The sequence below is a fragment of the Anolis sagrei genome, chromosome 2 (assembly GCF_037176765.1).
Source record: "Anolis sagrei isolate rAnoSag1 chromosome 2, rAnoSag1.mat, whole genome shotgun sequence".
NCBI classification, from domain to species: Eukaryota; Metazoa; Chordata; class Lepidosauria; order Squamata; family Dactyloidae; genus Anolis; species Anolis sagrei.
This window is the reverse complement of record NC_090022.1, coordinates 12496039-12521292: the sequence shown is the minus strand read 5'-3', so window position 1 is coordinate 12521292 and position 25254 is coordinate 12496039. Positions and strand designations below refer to the sequence as shown.

At 42.9% G+C, this 25254-nt stretch overlaps 1 protein-coding gene across 2 annotated transcripts; it reads left to right on the top strand.

The window, feature by feature from the left end:
• The first annotated feature begins 44 nt into the window (after positions 1–44).
• On the top strand, positions 45–23601 carry LOC132766078 (zinc finger protein 436-like). Of its 2 annotated transcripts, none has more exons than XM_067465303.1 (7): positions 45–107; positions 3034–3454; positions 6041–6134; positions 7288–7361; positions 7566–7686; positions 9373–10352; positions 17905–17984. In XM_067465303.1, exons 2-6 carry the CDS (start codon positions 3152–3154, stop codon positions 10326–10328), a joined length of 1548 nt encoding a protein of 515 aa, XP_067321404.1. In that variant the 5' UTR covers positions 45–107; positions 3034–3151; the 3' UTR covers positions 10329–10352; positions 17905–17984. The 2 variants fall into 2 exon arrangements, with proteins under 2 accessions (XP_067321404.1, XP_067321403.1); XM_067465302.1 differs by lacking the exons at positions 45–107; positions 3034–3454; positions 6041–6134; ... (1 more) ...; positions 7566–7686; positions 9373–10352 and adding exons at positions 15956–16017; positions 16823–16930; positions 18543–18639; ... (1 more) ...; positions 20244–20364; positions 22395–23601 and having other exon boundaries at positions 17905–18357.
• Positions 23602–25254: the final 1653 nt, after the last annotated feature.

Sequence of the window (25254 nt, the reverse complement as noted above, 5' to 3'; positions counted from 1 at the left end):
AAGCCAGCGCTGTCACTCTTCCGCTTTAGCCCCGCCCTTTCCGGCGCGCGGCAGGGAACCCGGAAGGAACGTCAAAGCAGAAGTTGGAGTGGACTGAGGAGGAAGAGGTCAGTCTGTCAGCTCCTCCTGTTGTGGGTTTCTGGGGAGGACAGGGCCTCCTCTGGGGTTTCAGGGCTGGAGGAGGAGGAGGAAAGCTGGCGGGTTTTGAGTGGGGAGGTGAGAAGGCAAGTGGGGGTCTGTATGAGGAAGGGGGCTGAAGAAAGCACACCAGACCAGGCCTCCCTCCCTGCCTTTTAAGGAGTGTCAGCTGCATTAAGATCACTCTGACCAAAAGGTCATGAGTTCCAATCCAGCCCAGGTTGGAGTGGGTTTCCAACCAATTGTGTTTAGCCTGTTGTTGACCTTTGCAACCCGAAAGACAGTTAGGGGAGGCTAATGTAACTAATTTACGAGGCCATAAAAAGATTCCAGCAAAGCACTTCAGCAAAAAGCATCCGGGGAATGCGGAAGTACTTCATCAGCGTCGCAGATGGATGATGAAAGCGATAGCTCCCCTGGCGGCCAGAAAAAGTTAAATAGCCCCTGTGTATGTCTGTAGATGCAGACTGTGGCCAGGAAATCAGAAGACGCTTCCTTCTTGGGAGGAGAGCAATGTCCAGTCTCGATAAAATAGTAAAGAGTAGAGACATCAGACTGGCAACAAAGATCCATTGCCTAGTCAAAGCCATGGTATTCCCTGTAGTCACCTACGGATGTGAGAGCTGGACCTTAGGGAAGGCTGAGCGAAGGAAGATCGATGCTTTTGAGCTGTGGTGTTGGAGGAAAGTTCTCAAAGTGCCTTGGACTGTGAGAAGATCCAACCAGTCCATCCTCCAGGAAATGAAGCCCGACTGCTCATTGGAGGGAAGGATAGTAGAGGCAAAGTTGAAGTACTTTGGCCACATCATGAGGAGACAGCAAAGCCTAGAGAAGACAATGATGCTGGGGAAAGTGGAAGGTAAAAGGAAGAGGGGCCAACCAAGGGCAAGATGGATGGATGGCATCCTTGAAGTGACTGGACTGACCTTGAATGAGCTGGGGGTGGTGATGTCCAACAGGGAGCTCTGGCGTGGGCTGGTCCATGAGGTCATGAAGAGTCGGAGACGACTGAACAAATGAACAACAAATGTCTGTATATGTTTGTATGTCAAGAATTAGCATTGAATGTTTGCCATATATGTGTACATTGTAATCCGCCCTGAGTCCCCAGCGGGGTGAGAAGGGCGGAATATAAAAGCTGTAAATAAATAAATTAGTCTTTGGCATCATTACAGTCATATCCTATGTATGTGTGTGTATTCCCTTCTCTGTCCTCAAGAAACTACAAGTTCCCGGATTCCATAGAATGGAGCCATGGCAGTTAAGCAGACTACCGTGTGTCTATCTGTGTATACTACATAGGTAAAGGTTTTCCCCTGACATGAAGTCCAGTCGTGTCCAACTCTGGGGGTTGGTGCTCATCTCCATTTCTAAGCCGAAGAGCCGGCATTGTCCGTAGACATCTCCAAGATCAGGTGGCCAGCATAACTGCATGGAGCACCCTTACTTTCCCGCCGGAGCGGTACCTATTGATCTACTCACATTTGCATGTTTTCAAACTGCTAGGTTGGCAGAAGCTGGGGCTGACAGTGGAAGCTCACACCACTCCCCAGATTCAAACCTGCGACTTTTCAGTCAACAAGTTTAGCAGCTCAACGCTTTAACACACTGCGCCATCAGGGGCTCTTGTATACTACAAACAGGTTATAAATGCTTTCATGCCCTCTCTCTACACACACTATATACCAGGCATGGACAAGCTTTGGCCCTCCAGGAAAACTTCAACTCCCACAATTCATAACAGCCTATTGAATTTGGTAAGTTGAAGTCCAAAACACCTGGAAAGCTGAAGTTTGCCCATTCCTGGTGTAGATGCACCCATAGAGTCTGATTATTATAATTAATCACTTCTATATACACACATATTATTTATTTATTTATTATTCAAACGTATATGCCGCCACTCCCCTGGGGCTCAGAGCGGCTTACAAGAACAAACTAAAATCTAACACAATTTAAAAACAATTATAAACAATTTAAGAACAATTTAAAAACAACATATCAAAGATCAAAGTCCTGTCAAAACACATATGTCTTACACGCCCTGCGGGAAGCTGACAAGTCCCGTAAGGCATGGACTTCAGGTGGCAGAGTATTCCAGAGTGATGGTGCCACTGCTGTAAAGGCTCTGCGTCTGGTTGCTGTTAGACGCAAGGTCTTGACATTGGGAATTTCCAATAAATGTTGGTCATCAGAACGGAGGGATCTCTGATAGTCCCTAGGATACGAATAATAAAATAATAATAATAATAATAATAATAGTTTTATTTCTTGCTTGTTTGGCTGGTGGTTGCCAGTCAGGTTTTGGCTATTTGGCTAGTTGGAGTAACTCCCCCCAGAGGACCTCGGTGTGAGGGGCGGGTTGTACAGGAGAAGGTGATCCTGTAGGTAACCTGGACTCAAACCATGTAGGGCTTTAAAGATCAAAACCAACACCTTGTACTTTGCCCGGAAACTAATTGGCAACTGGTAGAGTGACTTTAGTATAAGGTTGATATTTATTTATTTATTTATTATTCGAACTTATATGCCGCCACACCCCCGGTGTCTAAAATCCAACACAATTTAAAAACAATTTAAAAACAGCAATATCAAAAATCAAAGGCCTGTCGAAACAGATATGTCTTACATGCCCTGCGGAAAGCTGATAAGTCCCGCAAGGCATGGACTTCAGGTGGCAGGGTATTCCAGAGTGATGGTGCCACTGCTGTAAAGGCTCTGCATCTGGTTGCTGTTTGATGCAAGGTCTTGAGACTGGGAATTTCCAATAGATCTTGGTCCTCAGAATGGAGGGATCTCTGGAGTTGGTAGGGGGTGAGGCGGTCCCTCAGTAGATGTTTCTGTAACCAATGTAACTGCTGTTTTTTGAACTAATTGGCATTTCCAAACTTTCAGGAGCGTCTGGTGAAAGACTCTGAATGGGAGGAGCAGTCAAGCAGGGCTCCTCTGGATCCACATTAGAAAAAGGCCTTCCTCTTCTTCAGTCTGTGAGCAGAAGAGCCTGGAGGCAGACATGCTCAGTTCAGATGTACAGTGCCAGCACTTCAGACAATTCCAGTTTGAGGAGGCTGAAGGACCCAGAAAGGTTTACAGCAAGCTCCACAGCCTCTGCCACCGATGGCTGGAGCCCGAAAAGCACACAAAGACTCAGATGCTGGACTTGGTGATCCTGGAGCAGTTCCTGGCTGTTCTTCCTCCAGAGATGGAGAACTGGATCAAGGAATGTGGGGCAGAGACCTGCTCCCAGGCAGTGGCCCTGGCTGAAGGCTTCCTCCTGAGTAAGAAAGAGGAGAAGTTGAAAGAGGAAGGAGAGCAGGTGGGGATAGTTTATTCTGGTAGGTTCAAGGTGCTGGAAATACTGATTTTGGAGAGTATTTTTAAACTACAATACAACCCTCTTTTCTGCATCAGATACATTCCAAGACCACTGACACTACCCTGTAGACCAGAGCTTTCCAAACATTTCATGTTTTTTATACACCCATTTTAGACATGTATCATTATGCAACACATTAATTCAGTTTCACTTGGAATGCAGAGGTCAAACCAATCCCTTATAAGAGATATGGACACATACATAAACTGTAATAATGAAATGTATGGGGACACAACCTTTTATTTATATATGTATATGTAAATGTATTATATTGCTTATTTCACACAGACTTACAGGTTTCTAGTGATATTCATGTAGCACACATAAATACTACAGCCAACAAACTAACAGTTTGGAAAGCTCTGTTGTAAATATTTGAAACCATAAATAATAGCAAATCCTATATACTCGACTAAACCGACCTGAATATAAGCCAGGCACCTAATTTTACCACAAAAAACTGGGAAAACGTATTGACTCGAGTATAAGGGTGGGAAATGCAGCAGCTACTGGTAAATTTCAAAATAAAAATAGATACCAATAAAATAACATTAATTAAGGCATCGGTAGGTTAAATGTTTTTTAATATAAACATAAAATTGTAATTTAAGATAAGACTGTCCAACTCAGATTAAACCATTATTCTAACCTCCTTCAATGTAAATGTACTTACATATCCTTCCAATAATAATAAAGGGAGTAAAACAATAAATGTAATAATAATAATAATAATAATAATAATAATAATAATAATAATAAACATGCCCTGGCAGAATATGTAAAGGAAAGCCAAGAACATGCTTTAATTGAAGTCAGTAATTGGAAACTTCTCAAAGCACAGTAGACAAAGAACCACACTACAGAACTGACAGCTGGCACAACAAAGCATTACATGGGCAGTTCCTTGACAAAATTGAAGGAAAAGTTGACAGGGAGAAGAGCTGCTTATGGCTCACGTATAGAACCCTGAAGAAGGAGACAGAAGCCTGATTCTTGCAGCCCAGGAGCAAGCCATCAGGACAAATGTAATTAAGGCCAGGATTGAAAAATCAGCTGATGACCCAAAATGCAGACTGTGCAAGGAAGCTGATGAAACCATGGACCATATCCTCAGCTGCTGCAAGAAAATCGCACAGATGGACTACAAACAAAGACACAACTTTGTGGCCCAGATGATTCAGTGGAACTTATGTCACAAGTGCCACCTGCCAGCAGTAAAGAATTGGTGGGATCATAAACCCGCAAAGGTTGTGGAAAATGAACATGCAAAAATACTGTGGGACTTTCGAATCCAGACTGACCGAGTTTTAGAACACAATACACCAGACATCACAGTTGTGGAAAAGAAAAAAGTCTGGATTATTGATGTTGCCATACCAGGTGACCGCCGCATTTAGGAAAAACAACAGGAAAAACTCAGCCGCTATCAAGACCTCAAAATGGAACTGCAAAGGCTCTGGCGTCAACCAGTACAGGTGGTCCCAGTGGTCATTGGTGCACTGGGTGCTGTGCCAAAAGATCTCAGCCAGCAATGGGAAACAATAAACATTGACAAAATCATGATCTGTCAACTGCAAAAGGCCACCTGACTTGGATCTGCGTGCATCATTTGAAAATACATCACACAGTCCTAGACGCTTGGGAAGTGTTCGACTTGTTATTTTTCGTTACGAAATCCAACATATAAATCTCGTTTTCTGTGACATGCTGTGGTTTTGTGTCAATAAAATAATAATAATAATAATAATAATAATAATAGTAATAATAATAATAGAGTAATAATAGAGTAAAATAATGGAAGTGTAATAATAACAGTAATAATAAGGTAAAATAATAAATGTAATAATAGAGTAAAATAATACATGTAATAATAATAGAGTAAAATAATAAATATATGTAATAATAATAATAGGGTAAAATAATGGAAATGTAATATTAAATAGAGTAAAATAATAAATGTAATTAAAAATAATAATAACCAAGTAATATTAATAATTTTGACTTTAGTATAAGCCGGGGGGGGGGGGGGCTTTTTCAACCTAAAAAAGGCCCGAATAACTCAGCTTATACTCAAGTATATATGGTATATTTAAGTCAGCAACACACCATAGAATTGCACTGGGGAACCTAGGGAGGCCCAGAAACACTTCAGGATGGGAAGGGTTTTTTCAATGTGGTAGGAATGTGGATAAGTTGAACCATGGGAATAAAATCTATTGATTTGGGATATTTATGTGTCATACTGAGCTACCATATTTCTTTGATTCTAAAAGTCACCCCCTCCTCTCATATATGCATCTTAGATCACTGGTGCTTTTTTAATAAACAAATGTTTTTTCTTCCATTGGTGATAGTGGTACTAAAATCGATGTGCATTTTATAATGAATGTCTTAGAAAGGAAAAAGTACTCTACTTTTCCTCAGATTATAACCAAAGTGAGGATTGTTCACCCAGGCTTTGTTCTCTTTAATATTTTTGTACTTTTCTTCTGTGTTTTGTCATCCTTGCTGTTTCTTCCATTGCAGGACTTGTTTGTGAAGGAGAAAGCTGAGATGGAGAAGTGTCTTTCTGAGACTAAGCAGATGATACTAGATACAGGTAGAATTTCCAGTTCAGTAGGTAAGGATGAAAGAGGCAACTTCCTTCCTCATCCCTCATTCAGAAATTCCTAAAATTTGCCCCTTATTGTAAACTGAGGGGTCTCCCCCTCTTCTGAATATTTTTATTAACACCAACATGTGAAACAATATAATATAATATATAGGGGGAAATTACAGAAAGGACAAAATATAAAACATAATTGCACTAAACTAACACTACTACAAAAACTATCTTGCAAAACTACATCTGGCTCTCCACCTTTACAGGTTTGGTTTTGAGGATGTCACTGCAGAATTAAAGCGGAGGGTTCCCTGTGTACTAAAACACAACAAAATGCGAACGTAAGAAAGAAAAGGGGGAAAGAGAAGTGACTTCCTACTTTCCAGCTAATGTTTATAATTATCCAGGAGGTTGGACTAGGTTGTTGGAAATAGCAACCTTCTCAAGCCTCCTCTATTTAATATTATGTCTGTTTATAATGTATCATTTTGTTCGTTAAAGTGCATGTCTTGTTTGGTTTGGTCATATATTGAACGATGTTATGTCTCTTTCATCTGTTCATCCTTAGACCTCACAAAAAGAATTCTGGTTTTAGTTGAATTCATTTCAAAATGTCTTCCATCATATCTGAATCCAGTAATTTTTTTGTTCATGTCTGGCACATATAATAAAAAGTCCCTCCTTGTTGCTTACAGTTACAGCAAATATTAGTGGAGCCCTTAATGATGTTTGTCATTATGCTTAATCTCTTACCACTTACTTTTTTTCTGTGTCAGGAGCAACATGAGAAATTGCAAGTTGCTTCTGGTGTGAGAGAATTAGCTGTCTACAAAGGCATTGCCCAGGGGATGCTCGGATGTTTTGATGTTTTACCATCCTTGTTGGAGGCTTCTCTCATGTCCCCGCATGGGGAGCTGGAGCTGACAGAAGGAGCTCAACCTGCTCTCCCCAAAGTCGAACCGCTGACCAGTCCTGCCGGCACAAGGGTTTAACCCATTGAACCACCGGGGGCTCCTACCACAATGTCATATCACATTGCACTATACTCCTGCTTCAGTACCACTTACCATATTTATAATATTATATGACATTGTCCATGTTTTGCGGGAAAGACTTCTGTCAGAAATAGAGAAATGGTATTTGACTCTCTTACGTTTTGTGTCTCTCACAGGAGATGGGATATTGACATTACCAACATCTCTTGATTGTGATGCTCCTAATGCATCTTCAGCGAGACTAAATCAGGTAGGGAGCAGGATTTTGGAAGACTGCCCATCCCTGACTCTGGAATCTATTCCGGACCTAAAGCAGTCTTCCCTTCCATTGGAGTTGCTTTGGGTGAATGCTTTGTTTAAAGTTTTAAATTCTGTTAGGCAACCCCAAAGGGCATTATTCTCTTCCTGAATGGAGCTGACCTTTTGTGCTCATGGGCAATGTGTCTTTCTTTAGGTGACCTTTGAAGAGGTGGCTGTGTTTTTCACTGAGGAGGAGTGGGTTCTTCTGGACCCAGCACAATTGTTTCTGCACTGGGAAGTGATGGGGGAGAATTTGGGCCTTGTGTCATCTTTGGGTGAGTCTACCTCTATCTAGTGGTCCACATGTCCATGCGTCCCCCATTCTGTATCTTTGCATTTCATTTTTTTAACATGAGAGAATATAACTGTTGCACTTCTGGCCAGGAAACACCTCTGTACCTAACCACCACACTCCAGTCCAAATTAAATCAGCAAAGCAGTTTATTAAAAATTATATAAAAATGTTTTGGTGGAATCTCTTTCCCTGCCATTTGAATCCATTGCTCTGTGTCCTAGTCTCCAGAGAAGATGTGGTAACTTTCTTATGTTGGGGATCCCTCCCCACAGCACCAACTGCTGCTCTGGGCCAGAGTGAAGGGGGGGGGGGGGACAAGGGACAGTTCCATCTTGTCTCCTGCATATGTCATCAGTTGGGGATCCCTCCCCCCATAGTCTCCTGTGCTATGCTAATAATATAATAGAATGTAATGCAATATAAATAAATAAATAAAGGCATCGTACAATATAGTAATATATTATACTATGCTAATCGTATAATATATTGTATGTATATATATCGTGTAAGCCGCTCTGAATCTCCTTCAGGGTGAGAAGGGCGGCATATAAATGTCGTAAATAAATAAATAAGTACATTATGTGCCTTCAAGTTGTATCTGACATATGATGATTCTAAGGTGAACCTATCATGGAGTTTCTTGGGTGAGAGTGTGTGGTTTACTTTGGCTAAGAGGGAAATCAAACCCTGGATTCCAAAGTTGTGTTCAACCACTATACCAAGCTTTAAACAGATGGGTTATAAAGCTTTTAGAACCCCTAGCATTTATAGGAAGTGATAAATTTAGCAGACCTTATCTTTCCAGAGGTCCACCAGTGGAATAACTCTGGAGTCCCATCTCTCCCTCTTACAACTTCCTCACATTGATAGAAATGGATGTCAGCTAACCAATTATAGTAACATTCTGAGGGCTTCCTTTATTTTTCTCTGGGGCTCTGACAAATCCACGCCCTAATTACATCCCGAATAGATTACTGCAACGCACTCTACGTGGGGTTGCCTTTGAAGACTGTTCAGAAACTCCAACTAGTCCAATGGGTGGCAGCTAGATTACTCACTGGAGCAACATAGAGGGAGCATACCGTCCCCCCTGTTGTGCCAGCTCCACTGGCTGCTGGTCCATTTCTGAGCACAATTCAAAGTGCTGGTCATGACCTATAAAGCCCTATATGGTTCCAGCCCAGCTTACTTGTCCAAACGTATCTCCCTCTACATCCCGCCTCGGACTTTAATATCATCCAGGGAGGCCCTGCTCTTGGGCTTGCCTTCTTCGCAAACACATTTGGCGGGGATGAGAGACAAGGCCTTCTTGGTGGTGGCCCCCCGCCTCTGGAACACCCTCCGCAGCAAAATTAGGTCAACCTCATCCCTCCTCTCCTTCAGGAAGAAGCTTAAATCATGGTTCTGGGGCCAGGCATTTGGGGAGCAGGCTTGGTAGCAATGTTTATGTGAACTGACAATGGGCAGCCTCTAACAAAGTTTTCGGATGCTGAATTGGATTTTTATTTTTTGTTTTTAAATGGATTTTTAACTTAATAGTTTTATTTAATGTGTAATGTTGTGATATATTGTGCATCGAATTGTTGCTGATGTAAGCCACCCTGAGTCCCCCTTCTGGGGTTGAGGAGGACGGGGTACAAATGTTGGAAATTTCTCTCTCTTCCAGCTGGTGATGGGCATCTGGTTGAGAATAAAGAAGAATCATGCAGGTTGTGGCCTGAAAGAGCCACATGTAAAGAGATGGAAGAGAAAGGAGTAAACACTGACGCTGAAGGAAAGAGGGGGAGTAAAGCAGCAGCGTATCAAAGTGGGGTGATCTTTGGAATCTCAGATGAAGAAATGACACCCAATGGAAATGAATGTATTTGTCTTCTGTGTAGGAGAAGCTTCAGTTGTCAAGTGAGCCTCGATTGTCACATGATGACTCACACAGGGGAGATGCCTTTCCAAGGCGGCAAATGCAGAAAGATCACTGGTGATGGGAAAGGCCTGGTTTCCGATGAAAGGACTCACCGGAGGGAGAAACCATTTCAGTGCCTGGTGTGCGGAAAGAGCTTCCATAAAAAGCTACACCTGACCTCTCATGAGAGAATCCACACAGGGGAGAAGCCATTTAAATGTGTGATGTGTGACAAGAGATTCAATCACAAGAGAACGCTCACTCGCCATGGGAAAGTTCATATGGGAGAGAAACCATTTAAATGCTTGGAGTGCGGGAAGAGCTTCATTCAGAAGACGGACCTCGCTCGTCATCAGACTATTCATACAGGGGAGAAGCCATTTAAATGCTTCGAGTGTGGGAAAGGATTCACTCAGAAGGGGAACCTTGCTTGTCACAAAAGGATTCATACTGGGGAGAGACCTTTTCAGTGCGCAGAGTGTGGGAAGAATTTCAGTCGCAAGAAAGGCCTCATTTATCACCAGACGACTCACACTGGAGAGAAACTCTTCCAGTGCTTGGAGTGCGGGAAGTATTTCAGACAGAAGGCAAATCTCACTTATCACCAGACTACTCAGCACAGGAGAGAGACCATTTCGATGCTTGGAGTGTGGACCGGACTTCATTCAGAGCCCGCACCTCACTTGACAGCTTATGTGGAGAAACAGTTTCACTGCTTTTAGTGTGGAAAGGGTTTCATTTGGAAGGTAAGGCAAGCTGGTTAATCACCAGCAGCAATAAATCTTACCAATTGAAAAGTTGGCAGTTCGATGCTCGGGTTGGGGTAAGCACCTGACTTTCAGCCTAGCTCACTGTTCACCTAAGCAGTTCAAATTAGAAATTAGGCACTGCTTAAGTGGGGAGGTATTTTACAGCACCACAAAAAGGAAAAACCAGAAAATGCCGGCCATCAAAGAAAGGAGGAAGTCTGTGATAAAGGACACTTCATCATAGAGGATGGAGCGACAGCACCCCCCTGTGGCTCAAATCAAACACAACCTCTAGGATGCCAAAGTTGGCAAAAAATGCTGACATAATACCTCTATCTTAGTGGTTCTCAACCTGGGGTCCCCAAATGTTTTTGGCCTACAACTCCCAGAAATCCCAGCCAGTTTACCAGCTGTTAGGAATTCTGCGAGTTGAAGGTCAAAAACATCTGGGGACCCACAGGTTGAGAACCACTGCTCTATCTGTTGTCTGTCCTATCTGTTTAGCGGCGTTGAAAGTATTGTTTATTTATTTATTTACGATATTTCTATCCCACCTTTCTCAAGCCAAAGGCGACTCAAGGCGGCTTGCAAATTGGCAGCAATTAGATACCATAAAAATCCACAATACACAATTAAACATTTAAAACAGCATTATAAAATCAATATAAAATCAATGCAATATAAAAAGGTAAGGCAAGGCCGGGTTTTAGCACAGCTGGTTATTTGCCATGTATGTGTACTGTGATCCGCCTTTTCTTTGAGGCGAGAAGGGTGGAATATAAATGCTGTAAATAAATAATCAACCTCCTATGTCCTCAAGCAGTTCCTACAGGGGAGAAACTACTTCAAAGCTTGGGATGTGGAAAGAAATTCGTTCCAAAAATATACCCCATTTGCTGCCATGCAACTTACGAGAAGGGGATAGCAGTTAAAATCGAGGATCGACAAACAACAGAGCTGAGCTGGCCCCATCACCAAAAGTTTTTTGAACAATGTCATACGTGCAGTTTTGAATGACTGGAAGAGATACGCATCACATCCATTCTCTTTTGGAGGCAATGTGGGAGGAGTTTTGCTATTTTGTGGTGTGTTGTTGTTGTTCATTCGTTCAGTCGTCTCCGACTCTTCGTGACCTCATGGACCAGCCCACGCCAGAGCTCCCCGTCGGCCGTCACCACCCCCAGCTCCTTCAAGGTCAGTCCAGTCACTTCAAGGATGCCATCCATCCATCTTGCCCTTGGTCGGCCCCTCTTCCTTTTGCCTTCCACTTTCCCCAGCATCATTGTCTTCTCTAGGCTTTGCTGTCTCCTCATGATGTGGCCAAAGGACTTCAACTTTGTCTCTAGTCTCCTTCCCTCCAATGAGCAGCCGGGCTTTATTTCCTGGAGGATGGACTGGTTGGATCTTCTCGCAGTCCAAGGCACTCTCAGAACTTTCCTCCAACACCACAGCCCAAAAGCATCTATCTTCCTTCGCTCAGCCTTCCCTAAGGTCCAGCTCTCACATCCGTAGGTTACTACAGGGAATACATTTTGTGGTGTATGGATGCCCAATACAGCATTTTCTTTTTACCGTTGCTAGCAGTTAGGGTCCCAAAGACTGCAGTGTTTCTTTCATAGCACACAAATCGTTTGCCGGCCATGATTCTGCCACCTTGGAGTACTGAAAGAAGACAGACCTCATTTTTTATTATGGAACTCGTGAAGTTGTGGGGGGCTATTAAATTCTTGGTGTGTGGGAAGAGGTGTAGTAGAAAAAGATCCCCAATGAAATTTCACCAGGAGGAGAGAATTCCGATTTGGAAAAATTGATGAGAATATTTAGGATGCATCTGTTCATTTATTTATTTATTTATTTACAGCATTTATATTCTGCCATTCTCACCCCGAAGGGGACTCAGGGCGGATCACAGAATGCATACACAGCAAACATTCACTTATTTATTTATTTTTAATTTATTTACGACATTTCTATGCCGCCCTTCTCATCCCAAAGGGGTCTCAGAGCATCTTACAAGTCACTTGTACAAGTTATTAGATTGATAGTATATAAAAATAAGTGCAAGGTGAAGGTACTCTCCCAGTCCCAAAGTAGCCCAGGCCTATAGACCAGTCTTCCTAAGTTGTCATCAAAGATGGCGGGTGTTGAGGGAGCTGCAATGGAGGACAGCTCCGAATGCAGCTGGAGGCAATGGTACGGCCAAGAGGTAGGTGTAAAGTGGCTATAGGGAACCCGGCAGCAAAGGTAGATGTTACTAAGGCTCGGAAAGAATCAGCCTCTGCACACCACGATAGAGATTCACAAGAGCAGCAAGAGGGCATCGATGCACGATGGAGCAGACAGGAGTACAGTGTTCCCTCATTTATCACAGGTGTTACGTTCCACTTACTTACTTAGGTGATCCCTCGTTGTCCTAGTAGGATAATCCTCCAGGGTGGGTCCGTAGGTGACTGTGGAGCCCTATTCTTGATCTGCATCTTCTCCCGCAGTGAGGGCATTGGTTTCCAGGTGGAAGGCGGTCCCGGTCGGGGTTGGCTTGATGCACCTTCTTCTTGGCACGTTTCTCTCTTTCGCCCTCCATTCGTGCCTCTTCAAATTCTGCAGCACTGCTGATCACAGCTGACCTCCAGCTGGAGCACTCACAGGCCAGGGCTTCCCAGTTCTCAGTGTCCGTGCCAGAGTTTTTAAGGTTGGGTTTGAGCCCATCTTTAAATCTCTTTACCTGCCCGTCAACATTCCGTTTTCCATTCATGAGTTCGGAGAAGAGCAACTGCTTTGGGAGACGGTGGTCAGGCATCCGGACAAAGTGGCCGGTCCAGCGGAGTTGATGGCGGAGGAGCATCGCTTCGATGCTGGTGGTCTTTGCTTCTTCCAACACGCTGACATTTGTCCGCTTGTTTTCCCAAGAGATTTGCAGGATTTTCTGGAGGCAGCACTGATGAAATCTGCAACTTCTGCTTATGTTCCAGGACCACCCACAAAAAGTGAAAATCCACAAAGTAGGGATGCTGTGTGTGTGTGTGCGTTTACAATCTCACATCAGCAAGCAGCGTCTCAAGAGGTTGCTGCGCAAGTCCTACTTTCATTTTTGGTGTGTATTCATCTGCTGAGTATATCCTGACATCTGTTTCTATTTAGGGAGCTTGACGCCTCTCCCACCTTTCTGTCCCTGTACTGGGTTGGTCTCGTGACGTCACATGGGTCCCCCCTCCTCCCTCCCTCCTGATCCACCTGCCTTTCACCCCTCTGGACCTGTCCATCATCCTTCCCTTCCTTCCTCCTCCCGCTTTCAATCAGGAAGGGCTCCCATCTGCAGTGGAGAGTTAGGCAGGTGGGGCATCTGTAGGAGGCAGCTTCCCAGACTGGCATCTCCCATGATGCGCATGGCAAGGAGAGGCGCAGCTCCAGTGTAAATATATACATTACTGTACTTATTGAAAAACCACAAAACAGCGAGTCTGCGAAAAGCGAACCGCAAAATGGCAAGGGAACACTGTAATCACAGCCGAGAGCAGGAACAGCAATAGCAGGTGGAGGCCATATTAGCTGAGGCATGAATAATGAAGCCTCTAATATTTATTTAAAACATTTATATTCCACCCTTCTCACCCCTAAGGGAACCCAGAGCAGAGCACAGCATATATACGGCAAACATTCAATGCCAGGACACAGATTCTTATATACATACATAAACATTAAAAACATTTATCCAAATATTAAAATACACCATTTAAAACCGTCCTGGTCATCATGTCAAATCTAATTGGCCTAGAAATCTTTCCTATTGCTGCTTTATTGCCCTGTCCTGAAAGCTTGGTCCCACAGCCAAGTTTTTACCATCCTAAAGAACAGGAGGGAGGGGGCCGACCTGTTCACACTAGGAAGGGAATTCCATAGCTGGAGAGCAATCACCGAGAAGGCCCTGTCAACGATGGTAAGATCAGTGACTGGCGAAGGCACTAACGGCAAGTTGGTGAATTGGTAAATAGAGGGAGCGCGATGTAATGGCGGTAGCAGCAGCGCTCCACCTCCTTTCCTGTTTTTTTCTTTCTTTTCTCACCAAATTCAGCTCCTCAAGGTCTCCTCCAAGGTCGAACTGTCTTCTGCCTCCCCCCCCCCTTCACTCTGGCCCAGAGCAGCAGTTGGTGCTGGGGGGAGAGGGGTCCATTTAATTAGCATTTAATGACCTGGCAATTACACGGTCTGGCTTCTTACTGCCTTGCAGAAACCTTTGTTGGGAGGTGATTAGCTATCCCTGATTGTTTCTTGTCTGGAATTCCCTTGTTTTTGAGTGTTGTTCTTTATTTACTGTTATGACCAGGGCCAGCTGATCACCTTCCAACAAAGGATTCCCCAGGCAGTAAGAAGCCAGACCTTGAAACTGCTAGGCCATTCAATGCTCATACAACATTCACACCTATCGCAAACAGACAAGAGTTCTTTCTCCCACCCTGGACATTCTACAGATATATAAACCCAATTTTCCTAGTCTCCAACAGGCCTCACTACCTCTGAGGATGCCTGCCATAGATGCAGGCGAAACGTCAGGAGAGAATGCTTCTGGAACATGGACATACAGCCTGGAAAACTCACAACAACCCAGACAGATATATAAACCCAATTTTCCTAGTTTCCAACCGGCCTCACTACCTCTGAGGATGCCTGCCATAGACGCAGGCAAAACGTCAGGAGAGAATGCTTCTGGAACATGGACATACAGCCTGGAAAACTCACAACAACCCAGACAGATATATAAAACCCATTTTTCTAGTTTCCAACAGGCCTCACAACCTCTGGTGATGCCTGCCATAGATGCAGGCGAAACGTCAGGAGAGAATGCTTCTGGAACATGGACATACAGTTTGGAAAACTCACAACAACCCAGACAGATATATAAACCCCATTTTCCCAGTTTCCAACAGGCCTCACTACTGAGGATGCCTGCCATAGATGCAGGCGAAACGTCAGGAGAGAATGCTTCTGGAACTTGGACATACAGCCTGGAAAACTCACAACAACCCAGACAGATATATAAAACCCATTTTCCTAGTTTCCAACAGGCCTCACAACCTCTGGTGATGCCTGCCATAGATGCAGGCGAAACGTCAGGAGAGAATGCTTCTGGAACATGGACATACAGCCTGGAAAACTCACAACAACCCAGACTATTTGCACAATTTGCTTTGCTGAACCGCTTGGGCTGATCTATCTTGTCCGACCTGTAGGTGGCACTGTGGCGTCATAGACTGGGAAAAGAAAACATTACTACTAGGGACAATGGAGGGGGAAGGATGGAATGCTTAGAGCGAGTGCTGATTGGTGGAACGCCGGTTAAGATTTGCATATCGCTTGTGATTGGTAGTAGGGATGGATAGATTGTCCTCCTGCAGATTGTGGAATGTTTAGAGCGAGTGCTGATTGGTGGAACGCCGGATAAGATTTGCATATCGCTAGTGATTGGTAGTCGGGTTGGATAGATTGTCCTCTTCCAGATTGGCTTCCAGAGACACTTCCTAGCTTCCTCGGCTGTCACTCTTGTGCTTGGCCCCTCCCTTTCCGATCCCTCTTGCTCTCTTACTGGCTGCCTCCCGTGGCCACGCCTCTTCCGGCTATTTGTGTCTGTATCTTCCTAATGTAGTGCATATTGTTGCAGCTCTCTCAGGTGAGTGGCCTGTGTTTGAAAGGTGTGACAGCAACAAACCTACAGTTAGTTGGAGACTCTTCTGAGGGGAATTCTGTAATTAAATAGCTATTTATCTTTTGTATCCATGACACACATATTTATTTTTTTTGTTTCTTTTAATGTTTGTCTTGGCCTTGTTTTCAAAATTGTGTTGAGTTGTTGAGGATAGAAATGAAGTAAATGGATACAATACATCATTATTAGGTCCACAGAAATATAAATGAACAAAATAAAACATGATGATAGAAATGAAGGAAATTAATACAACAAAATAGTAGTAGTAGTAGTTTAGAAATGAAATAAATACAATGAACTATTATTATTATTATAGAATTTAAGCAAATAAATGCAATATATTATGGAAATGATATAAATACAATGTATTATTGTAGAAAGGAGGTAAATAAATACAATATATTATTATAGAAATGAATACAATGAATTGTTTATAGAAATGAAGTAAATAAATGCAGTAAATGATTATTATTGTAGAAATAAATCAACCAAATATAGGAATGATGTAAATTGATACAATGAATTATTATTATTATTGTCATTATAGAAATTAATGATTGACAACAGTGAATTATATTATAGAAATGAAGGAAATGAATGCAATGAATTATTATTACTGTAGAATTACATGGAACAAAATAATGAATACAATGTATTATTGCTATTATAGAAATGAAGCAGATAAATCAAATATTATAGAAATTGAGTAAATTAATACAGTATGTTATAGAAACGAAGTACGTGAATATAGTGAATTATATAATTATAGAAATGAAGTATACTATTTTATCGAGACTGGACATTGCTCTTGGGAGGAGGTCACGAAGAGTCGGAGACGACTGAACGAATGAACAACAACAACAACAAAAGAAATGAAGTAAATAAATACAATGAATTATTTATTATAGAAACAAAGTAAAGGAATACAATAAAATATTATTACTATAGATATATAAATGAATAAAATAAAATAGCATTATTGAAATGAAGTAAAGTAATGCAAAAATATTATTAGTAAAGAAATGAAGTAAATGATTAAAATGAATTATTGTTATTATAGAAATAGAAATGAATAAATGAAACTAATTGTTATAGAAATGAAGTACCTAAATGCAATATTATTATCATTATTATAGAAAAGCGGTATATAAATAAAGTAAATAAAAATAAGTAAATAAATCTAAAGTATTATTATAGAAATTAAGCACATAAGTACAATATATTGTTTTATTATTATTATAGAAATGAAGTAAATGAATACATTATTTTTACTATAGAAATAGATCAAATATTATTATAGAAATGAAGTAAATGAATACAATACATTATTACAGAAGAAACAGATTGATCAAATATTATAAAGGAAATGAAGTAAATAAATACAATGAATTAGTAATATAGAAATGAAGTAAAGGAATAAAATAGTTATTACTTTAGCATTATTGCTATACTTTTTATATAATTATCTATAGAAATGAAGTAAATGAATCAAATAAATTATTATTATAGAAATAAAATGAAATAAATAAATATTATTTATTCTATTTATTCATGTCCAATTCTTTCTCTCTTAAAAGAAACTCAAAGCAACTTATTTCCATTCGCTGTCACCAGAGGGTAGGCAAGTGAATAATAATCATCATCATAACAACAACTTAATTTTTGTACCCCACCTCCTTCTCCCCGAAGGGACTCGGGCGGCTTACATATGGCACAATGTTCTTTATTATGGTCTGTTTCTAGTTTGAGTATTATTCCGAAATATCTTCCAAAAACAAATAGCTCTCTCAGCAGACAGCTTGCTCATTCTTATTTTCCTATCTTTCTGTCCCCAATCATTTTGTCTTGCAGGAGAATCTGGAATTGGTGGACAATCTTGCCAAAATGATGGGAGGGCAAGACTCTGTGCAGCCCAACCTGGGAAAAGACCCCCCTCTCATTCAGGATAAATGTAATGGGGTCTTTTGTGAAAGAACCACGCAGAAAAGCATGGGGGTGGAATTGCTCCGTGCGGACAGGCAGCATCAGAGCTTCAGGCAGTTCTGCTACAAGGAGGTGGAGAGGCCCCGAGAACTTTGCAGCCAGCTCCATGTTCTCTGCCGCCAGTGGCTCCAGCCAGAAAGACACACCAAGGCGGAGATGCTGGACCTGGTGGTGCTGGAGCAGTTCCTGGCCGTTCTTCCTGTGGAGATGGCGTGCTGGGTGAGGGAGTGCGGGGCGGAGAGCAGCGCCCAGGCCGTGGCCCTGGCAGAAGGATTCCTCCTTAGCCAAGCAGAGGAAGGCAGACAGAGCAAGGAGCAGCAGGTGAGAGGGAGTCATCCTGGTCATTTCAAAGGATGGGGCAGATTTACTCCATATCATATATCCATTTTTTTCTGAAAATTATTCAAAGTAAGGATGGCAACCCTAACTTTGTCTTCTTCCATTCTTTTCTCATTTCTTAACTTTCTTAATGTGCTTCTTCATATTTTCTTTTCCTTCTGGCGAAGGACTTGTTTGTGGAACCAGTGACCGAGGCAGTGAATTGTCTGTCTGAGATCAAGTCCGAGATCATGCTGGACAGTGACAGCTTCTCCACCACATTGGGTAAGGAGAAGAAATTAGGCACACTCTTTTTTTGCTCCCCTTCTTCACATATGCAGAAAATGTCTGGGTTACATGGGTTATGTGTTGTTTAACAGTTATACATACCAGCACTTTGAAAACATAAATATATAAGGCAGAAAAGCTTTTGACTAGTAAAGTAACGCAGTACAAGAAGTAAATATGAAATACGTGCAATTGACATTTGGAATGGCCCTGGTCTATATGATTGGATCATGCGCTTCTTAATGTTTTTATTAGGTGGTTTTAATTTTTATGTCTCCATGTTGTTTTATCATGTGGTTAATTGTCTTATTGATTTTAATGCATAGTTATATGTTTTGTTTAAATTTAAGATTTGGTTTTTATGTATGTGAGGCATTGAATTTTGCCATTATTTGTCGTAAACCACTTTGAGTCCCCCCTGGGGTGCCAGAAAAAAAAACCTTCTACCCATGAATGTATAGAAGCATATCAAGGAGTTCTTGATGACATTGTTCTCTCATGGTGAATGCATTCTGGGGTATTCATCCAGTTTCCAGTCCCCCGTCCCCCCCCAGCTGCCCTTCCTCTACCCCTGGGAGCATCAGTTCTCATTAATCTCCTCTTGAGCCTCTCTAGTCTTTATTGGGAGTTCTAAGAAATTTCATTTCTGTTGCATTTTGTATATCTGTGGTTTCAGAGCAGAACCTTTAAAGAGGTTCTCATTTCCTTCTCTGATGAGAATGTAAAATAGATTTTCATGTGAAACTTAAAGTGATCTATCAAGGGAACAAAATATTTTCTATGTACTTTTAATTAGCATTTTTAAGCATTGAAACTAATTTTAAACAGTAGTCGGTTTCTTTTATGTATTTAATGCTGTACACCATGGTACATTATCTTGCAGTCTGTGTGATTAGAGAATCGGAGAAAAGCTTCAGAGATGTAAATACATTACCAAATATTGTGGGGTCCTGTAGAAATCCTCAAGCTGATTCTTTCTGTTATGGTTTACATATATTCCTAAAGATGGGTTATTGTAGGTTTTTTCGGGCTATATGGCCATGTTCTAGAGGCATTCTCTCCTGATGTTTCGCCTGCATCTATGGCAAGCATCTGAGGATGCTTGCCATAGTTGCAGGCGAAACGTCAGGAGATAATGCCTCTAGAACATGGCCATATAGCCCGAAAAAACCTACAACAACTTAGTGATTCTGGCCATGAAAGCCTTCAACAATACATTCCTAAAGATCTTCGTCAAACTGCTCCAAGCCTCATTTTCTCTGGGTGAGTTTGTATTGTGTTTTGGTGTGTGTTGAAAAACTTACATTAGAAATAGAAAGAACGCTCCATGATTCGTCTTTCTCATTTTGTGTCTCTCATAGGAGAAGGAACGAGCCCATCTCTTGATTTTGATGCTCTTGGTGAAGCTTCAGTGGGGCTGGATCAGGTGAGGGGAATGATCCCTGGAGGGCTGACTATCCCTGACCCTCACAGAGAAATCCCTCTGTGAATAAAAGATGCCCACCCTGAATGCCTTGTCTAAATAGTGATATCCAATTCGGCTAACTCCAGTCTTTTCTGTTAGGGTACTTCCTGCTCATGGATCAGTTGTTTTTCTTCAGGTGACCTTTGAGGAAGTGGCTGTGGATTTCACGGAGGAGGAGTGGGCTCTGCTGGATGCAGACCAAAAGGCCCTTCAGATGGAAGTCATGGAAGAGAATTTCAGGCTCTTATTCTCTCTGGGTAATTCCACCGCTTTCTTGTGATTCATTACATATTTACCTACCAAAATATCATTATTGTCTCATCAGACTTCTTGCTGAATTCTCTTTTGCCCTGGTTGATTTTTGAGATCTTGCCAAAATTGCTGGGGATTATGTCAGGTCCAGATGTGTTGCTGACCAATGTCTCCTGGTTGTTTGTATAGACACTCACAGAAGGAACTAAATCTCACCTGCACATAATTTTGATCTTATCTTTACTTCTTTATGCTGTCACTAACAAATGCATACATTTTTGTATTTGATTCCAATTCATCATTCACCATTGTCAACATTCGCCATTGTCTATGTTCCTTATGGCTGATGGGAGTGACTGATCATCAAATCAGTTCTCCTTTCTGCTATAGCCAGAAATTATTTATTTACTGCATTTCTATCCCACCCTTCTGACCCCAAAGGGGACGCAAGGCGGCTCACAAATTATTCCCACAGATACCCAAGGTATCAACAAAATCCAGACAATTTTTCTTTACATCTTTAGTATAAAAGAAAGGAGCCCAAGGAACAAAAGTGGATGGGGCAGAGAAGAGGGGGAAACTAGATTGAGCCACAAATAGATCTTTGGGCTATAAAACCATGCTTCTGTAAGTAATAGAAAGAGTTCAAGGAGGAGCTCAGTGAACCTTGTCCCTCTACAGAGGCTATGAAAAGGCTCCGGTTCCTTTTCCAGTATGGTTGTCAACTAAGCAGTTGCTTTGGGGCTGGTTTCATTTCCCTCTAGAGCAGTGTTTCTCAACCTGGAGGTCGGAGCCCCGGGGGGGGGGGGGGGTCGTGAGGAGGGTTTCAGAGGCATCACCGAGGACCATCAGAAAACACATTTCTGATGGCCTTAAGAACTCCTTTGGCAGAGAAGGCTGAAGATCTCTTCCATTTTGGAAACAGGGCGAATCCTTCCACCAAAAGCCCTCCTCCTGCTCTCTGGATGTAGATGAACTACAACTCCAAAACCCAAGGTCAATGCCCACCAAACCCTTCCAATATTTTCTGTTGGTCAAGGAAATTCTGTGTGCCAAGTTTGGTTCATTTCCATCGTCGGTGGATTTCAAAATGCTCATTGATTGTAGGTGAACTATAAATCCCAGCAACTACAACTCCCAAATGTCATGGTCTATTTCCCCCAAACTACACCCGTGTTCACATGTGGGCATGTTGAGTATTTGTGTCAAGTTTGGCCCAGATCCATCATTGTTTGAGTCCACAGTGTTCTTTAGATGTAGGTGAATTACAACTCCAAAACTCAAGGTCAATGCCCACCAAACCCTTCCAGTATTTTCTGTTCATCATGGGAGTTCTGTATGTCAAGTTTGGTTCAACTCCATTATTGATGGAGTTCAGAATGCTCTTCAGTTGTATAAATCCCAGCAACTACATCTCCCAAATGTCAAAATCAGTTCCCTTCCCAACCCCACCATTATTCAAATTTGGGCGTACCAGGTATTTGTGTGAAATTTGGTTCAGTTAATGAAAATACATTCTGCATGTCAAATATTTACATTACGATTCATAGGTAAAAGGTAAAGGTTTTCCCTGACATATTAAGTCCATTCGGGTCCGGCTCTGGGGATTGGTGCTCATCTCCATTTCTAAGCTGAAGAGCCAGCGTTGTCCATAGACACCTCCAAAGTAATGTGGCCAGCATGATTGCATGGAGCGCCATTATCTTCCTGCTGGAGCAGTACCTATTGATCTATTCACATTTGCATGTTTTCAAACTGCTAGGTTGGCAAAAGCTGGGGCTAGCAGCGGGAGCTCACGCCACTCCCCAGATTCGAACCTGAGACCTTTCGGTTAGCAAGTTTAGCAGCTCAGTGGTTTAACCCACTGTGCCACCAGGGGCTCGGTAGCAAAATTACAGTTATGAAATAGCAATGAAAATAATGTTATGGGTGGAGGGGTCACCACAACATGAGGAACTGTACAAGAGGTTGCAGCATTAGGAAGGCTGAGAATTACTGCTCTAGGGTTCTGACTAGTCTTTTCTCTTCTTTGTAGGTGGTGGTGGGCAGTTGGAGGAGAATGACGGGGAACCAAGTCGGCAGTTGTTCGAAAGCATAAAATGTAAACAGATGGAAAAGAAAGAACGAAATCCGGATGTTCATTGGAAGGGGAGCAATTCCCAAACCGGAGAGGTCTCTGCAGTCTCGGTCTCAGAAATCATTCAAAGAGTCATGGAAAGAAACGGATGCCTGCTGTGTGGAAGAAGTTTCAGTTGTAAACAAAACCTTGATTCTCATATGAGGATCCACACGGGAGAGAAGCCCTTTCAGTGCTCGGAGTGTGGAAAGAGGTTCAGTCGGAAGTCAATCCTCATGAGTCATGGAAGAGTTCACACGAGGGAGAAACCTTTCGAATGCTTGCAGTGTGGAAAGAGTTACAGTCGGAGGACGTACCTGGCGTGCCACGAAAGAATCCACACAGGAGAGAAACCATTTCAGTGCTTGGAGTGTGGAAAGAACTTCAGGCACAAAGCGAACCTTACGTGCCACGAAAGAAGCCACACTGGAGAGAAACCATTCAAATGCTTGCAATGCGGAAAGAGTTACAGCCGGAGGACGTACCTTACGTGTCATGAAAGAAGCCACACCGGAGAGAAGCCATTTAAATGCTTGGAGTGTGGAAAGAGCTACAGTCGGAAGACGCAACTTACATATCATGAAAGAATCCATACAGGAGAGAAACCGTTTGCGTGCATGCATTGTGGGAAGGCTTTCAGTCAAAAGGCATTCCTCATTTCCCACCAAACGGTCCACACGGTGGAGAAACCATTCCAGTGCCTGGAGTGCGGAAGAAGCTTCAGTCAGAAGACAACACTCCTTCGTCATCAAAGAGTCCACACAGGAGAGAAACCCTTTCAGTGCTTGGAGTGTGGAAGAAGCTTCAGGCAGAAGGCCAATCTTACTTGCCATCAGAGAGTCCATACCGGGGAAAGGCCCTTTCAGTGTTTGGAGTGTGGAAGGCGCTTCAGTTTGAAGCTGAGCCTCACTTACCATCAAAGAGTCCACACAGGAGAGAAACCATACAAGTGCTTGAAGTGCGGGAAGAGTTTCCGCCACAAGGTGTCCCTCGTTTCTCATCATACGTGTCACACAGTGAAAGAAACGATCAAATAATTGGATTGTGGAGAGAGCTTCAGATAGAAGACAGGCCTCGATCATTCCAAAATGTTCATGCAGGAGAAAAGCCATTTCATTGCTTTGCGTCTGGAAAACAGTTCAACTAATTCATTCATAGAAAATAGAGTTGGAAAAGACCTCGTGGGCCATCCAGTCCAACCCCCTGCCAAGAGCAGGACGATCGCGTTCAAAGCACCCCCAACAGATAGCTATCCAGCCTCTGTTTAAAAGCCTTCATAGAAGGAGCCTCCACCACACTCTAGGGCAGAGAGTTCCACTGCTGAACAGCTCTCGCAATCAGAAAGTTTTTCCTAATGTTCAGGTGGAATCTCCTTTCCTGTAGTTTGAAGTTATTGTTCCGCATCCTGATCTCCAGGGCAGCAGAAAACAAGCTTGCTCCCTCCTCCCTGTGACTTCCCCTCACATACTTATACATGGCTATCATGTCTCCTCTTAGTCTTCTCTTCTGCAGGGTAAACATGCCCAGCTCTTTAAGCCGCTTCTCATAGGGCTTGTTCTCCAGACCCTTGATCATTTTAGTTGCTCTCCTCTGGACACATTCCAGCTTGTCATTATCTCTCTTCAATTGTGGTCCCCAGAATTGGACACAGTTTTCCAGATGTGGTCTAACCAAGACAGAATAGAAGGGTAGCATGACGTCCCTGGATCTAGAAACTATACAGCGTTCCCTCGCTACATCGTGGTTCGCTTACTGAGCCGTGGGGTACGTGTGTGTGGAGGAGGAGGAGGAGGAGGAGGAGGGGAGGGGGAGCGGGAGCCAGGCACTGGGCCTTACTCTGGGGCTTGTCTCCAGGTTCTTCAGCAGCGGCCTCCTCCTTGCCCCCTCTCCTGCTCCCCACTCCTTCTTCAGAGGCCCCTTGGGCACTGTTGATGGCACTGCCGGGCTGGACTGAGGCCTCAGGCAAGGCCATAGCCCAGCCTGGCAGTCCCATCAATGGCATCCAAGGGGCCTCCGAGCCCGGGAGCCTTGGAGGCAGCAAGGAGGAGGAGGCCACTGCTGAATGGGCGGAGCGTCCCTACTTCATGGATTGTCACTTATTGCGGGTGGTCCTGGAATGGAACACCGGCGATAAATGAGGGAACACTGTATTCCTACTTATGCAAGCTAAAATCCCATTGGCTTTCAGTCAAGAAATGAAGGGCATTTCAGTCAAGAAATGAAGTATCTCCTGATTTCTTGGCTGCAGTCTGTGTCTGCAGTAATCTTTGCACCTAGAAATACAAAGTCTGTCACTGCCTCCATGTTTTCTCCCTCTATTTCCTAGTTGTCAATCAGTCTGATTGCCAGAATCTTGGTTTTCTTGATGTTTAGCTGCAACCCAGCTTTTGCACTTTCTTCTTTCACCTTGGATAGAAGGCTCCTCAGTTCCTCCACGCTTTCAGTCATCAAAGTGGTATCATCTGCATATCTAAGGTTGTTAATGTTTGCTCCAGCAATTTTAACTCCAGCCTTGCATTTGTCAAGCCCCACACAGGAGCTTCAGGAGAGACACCATGTAAATTCTTGGACTGAAAATTCAGAAGAGGGACTTCACTCTTCATCACAGAATTCATACAGGAGAGACCTCACTACCTCTGAGGATGCTTGCCATAGATGCAGGCGAAACGTCAGGAGAAAAATTGCCTCCAGAACATGGCCATATAGCCCGGAAAAACCTACAACAACCCAGGAGAGAAACCATTTGAATGCTCAGAGTGTGGAAAGGGCTTTGGTTGGA

Bases quoted from the DNA above. Each gene is read 5' to 3' on its own strand.
- LOC132766078 (XM_067465302.1), top strand. From the start codon at position 16,901: ATGAACAACAACAACAACAAAAGAAATGAA. The intron at 16,931-17,904 runs GTAAATAAATAC...TTTGTCTTGCAG, and splicing joins ACAACAACAAAAGAAATGAA to GAGAATCTGGAATTGGTGGA. The intron at 20,365-22,394 runs GTAATTCCACCG...TCTTCTTTGTAG, and splicing joins CAGGCTCTTATTCTCTCTGG to GTGGTGGTGGGCAGTTGGAG.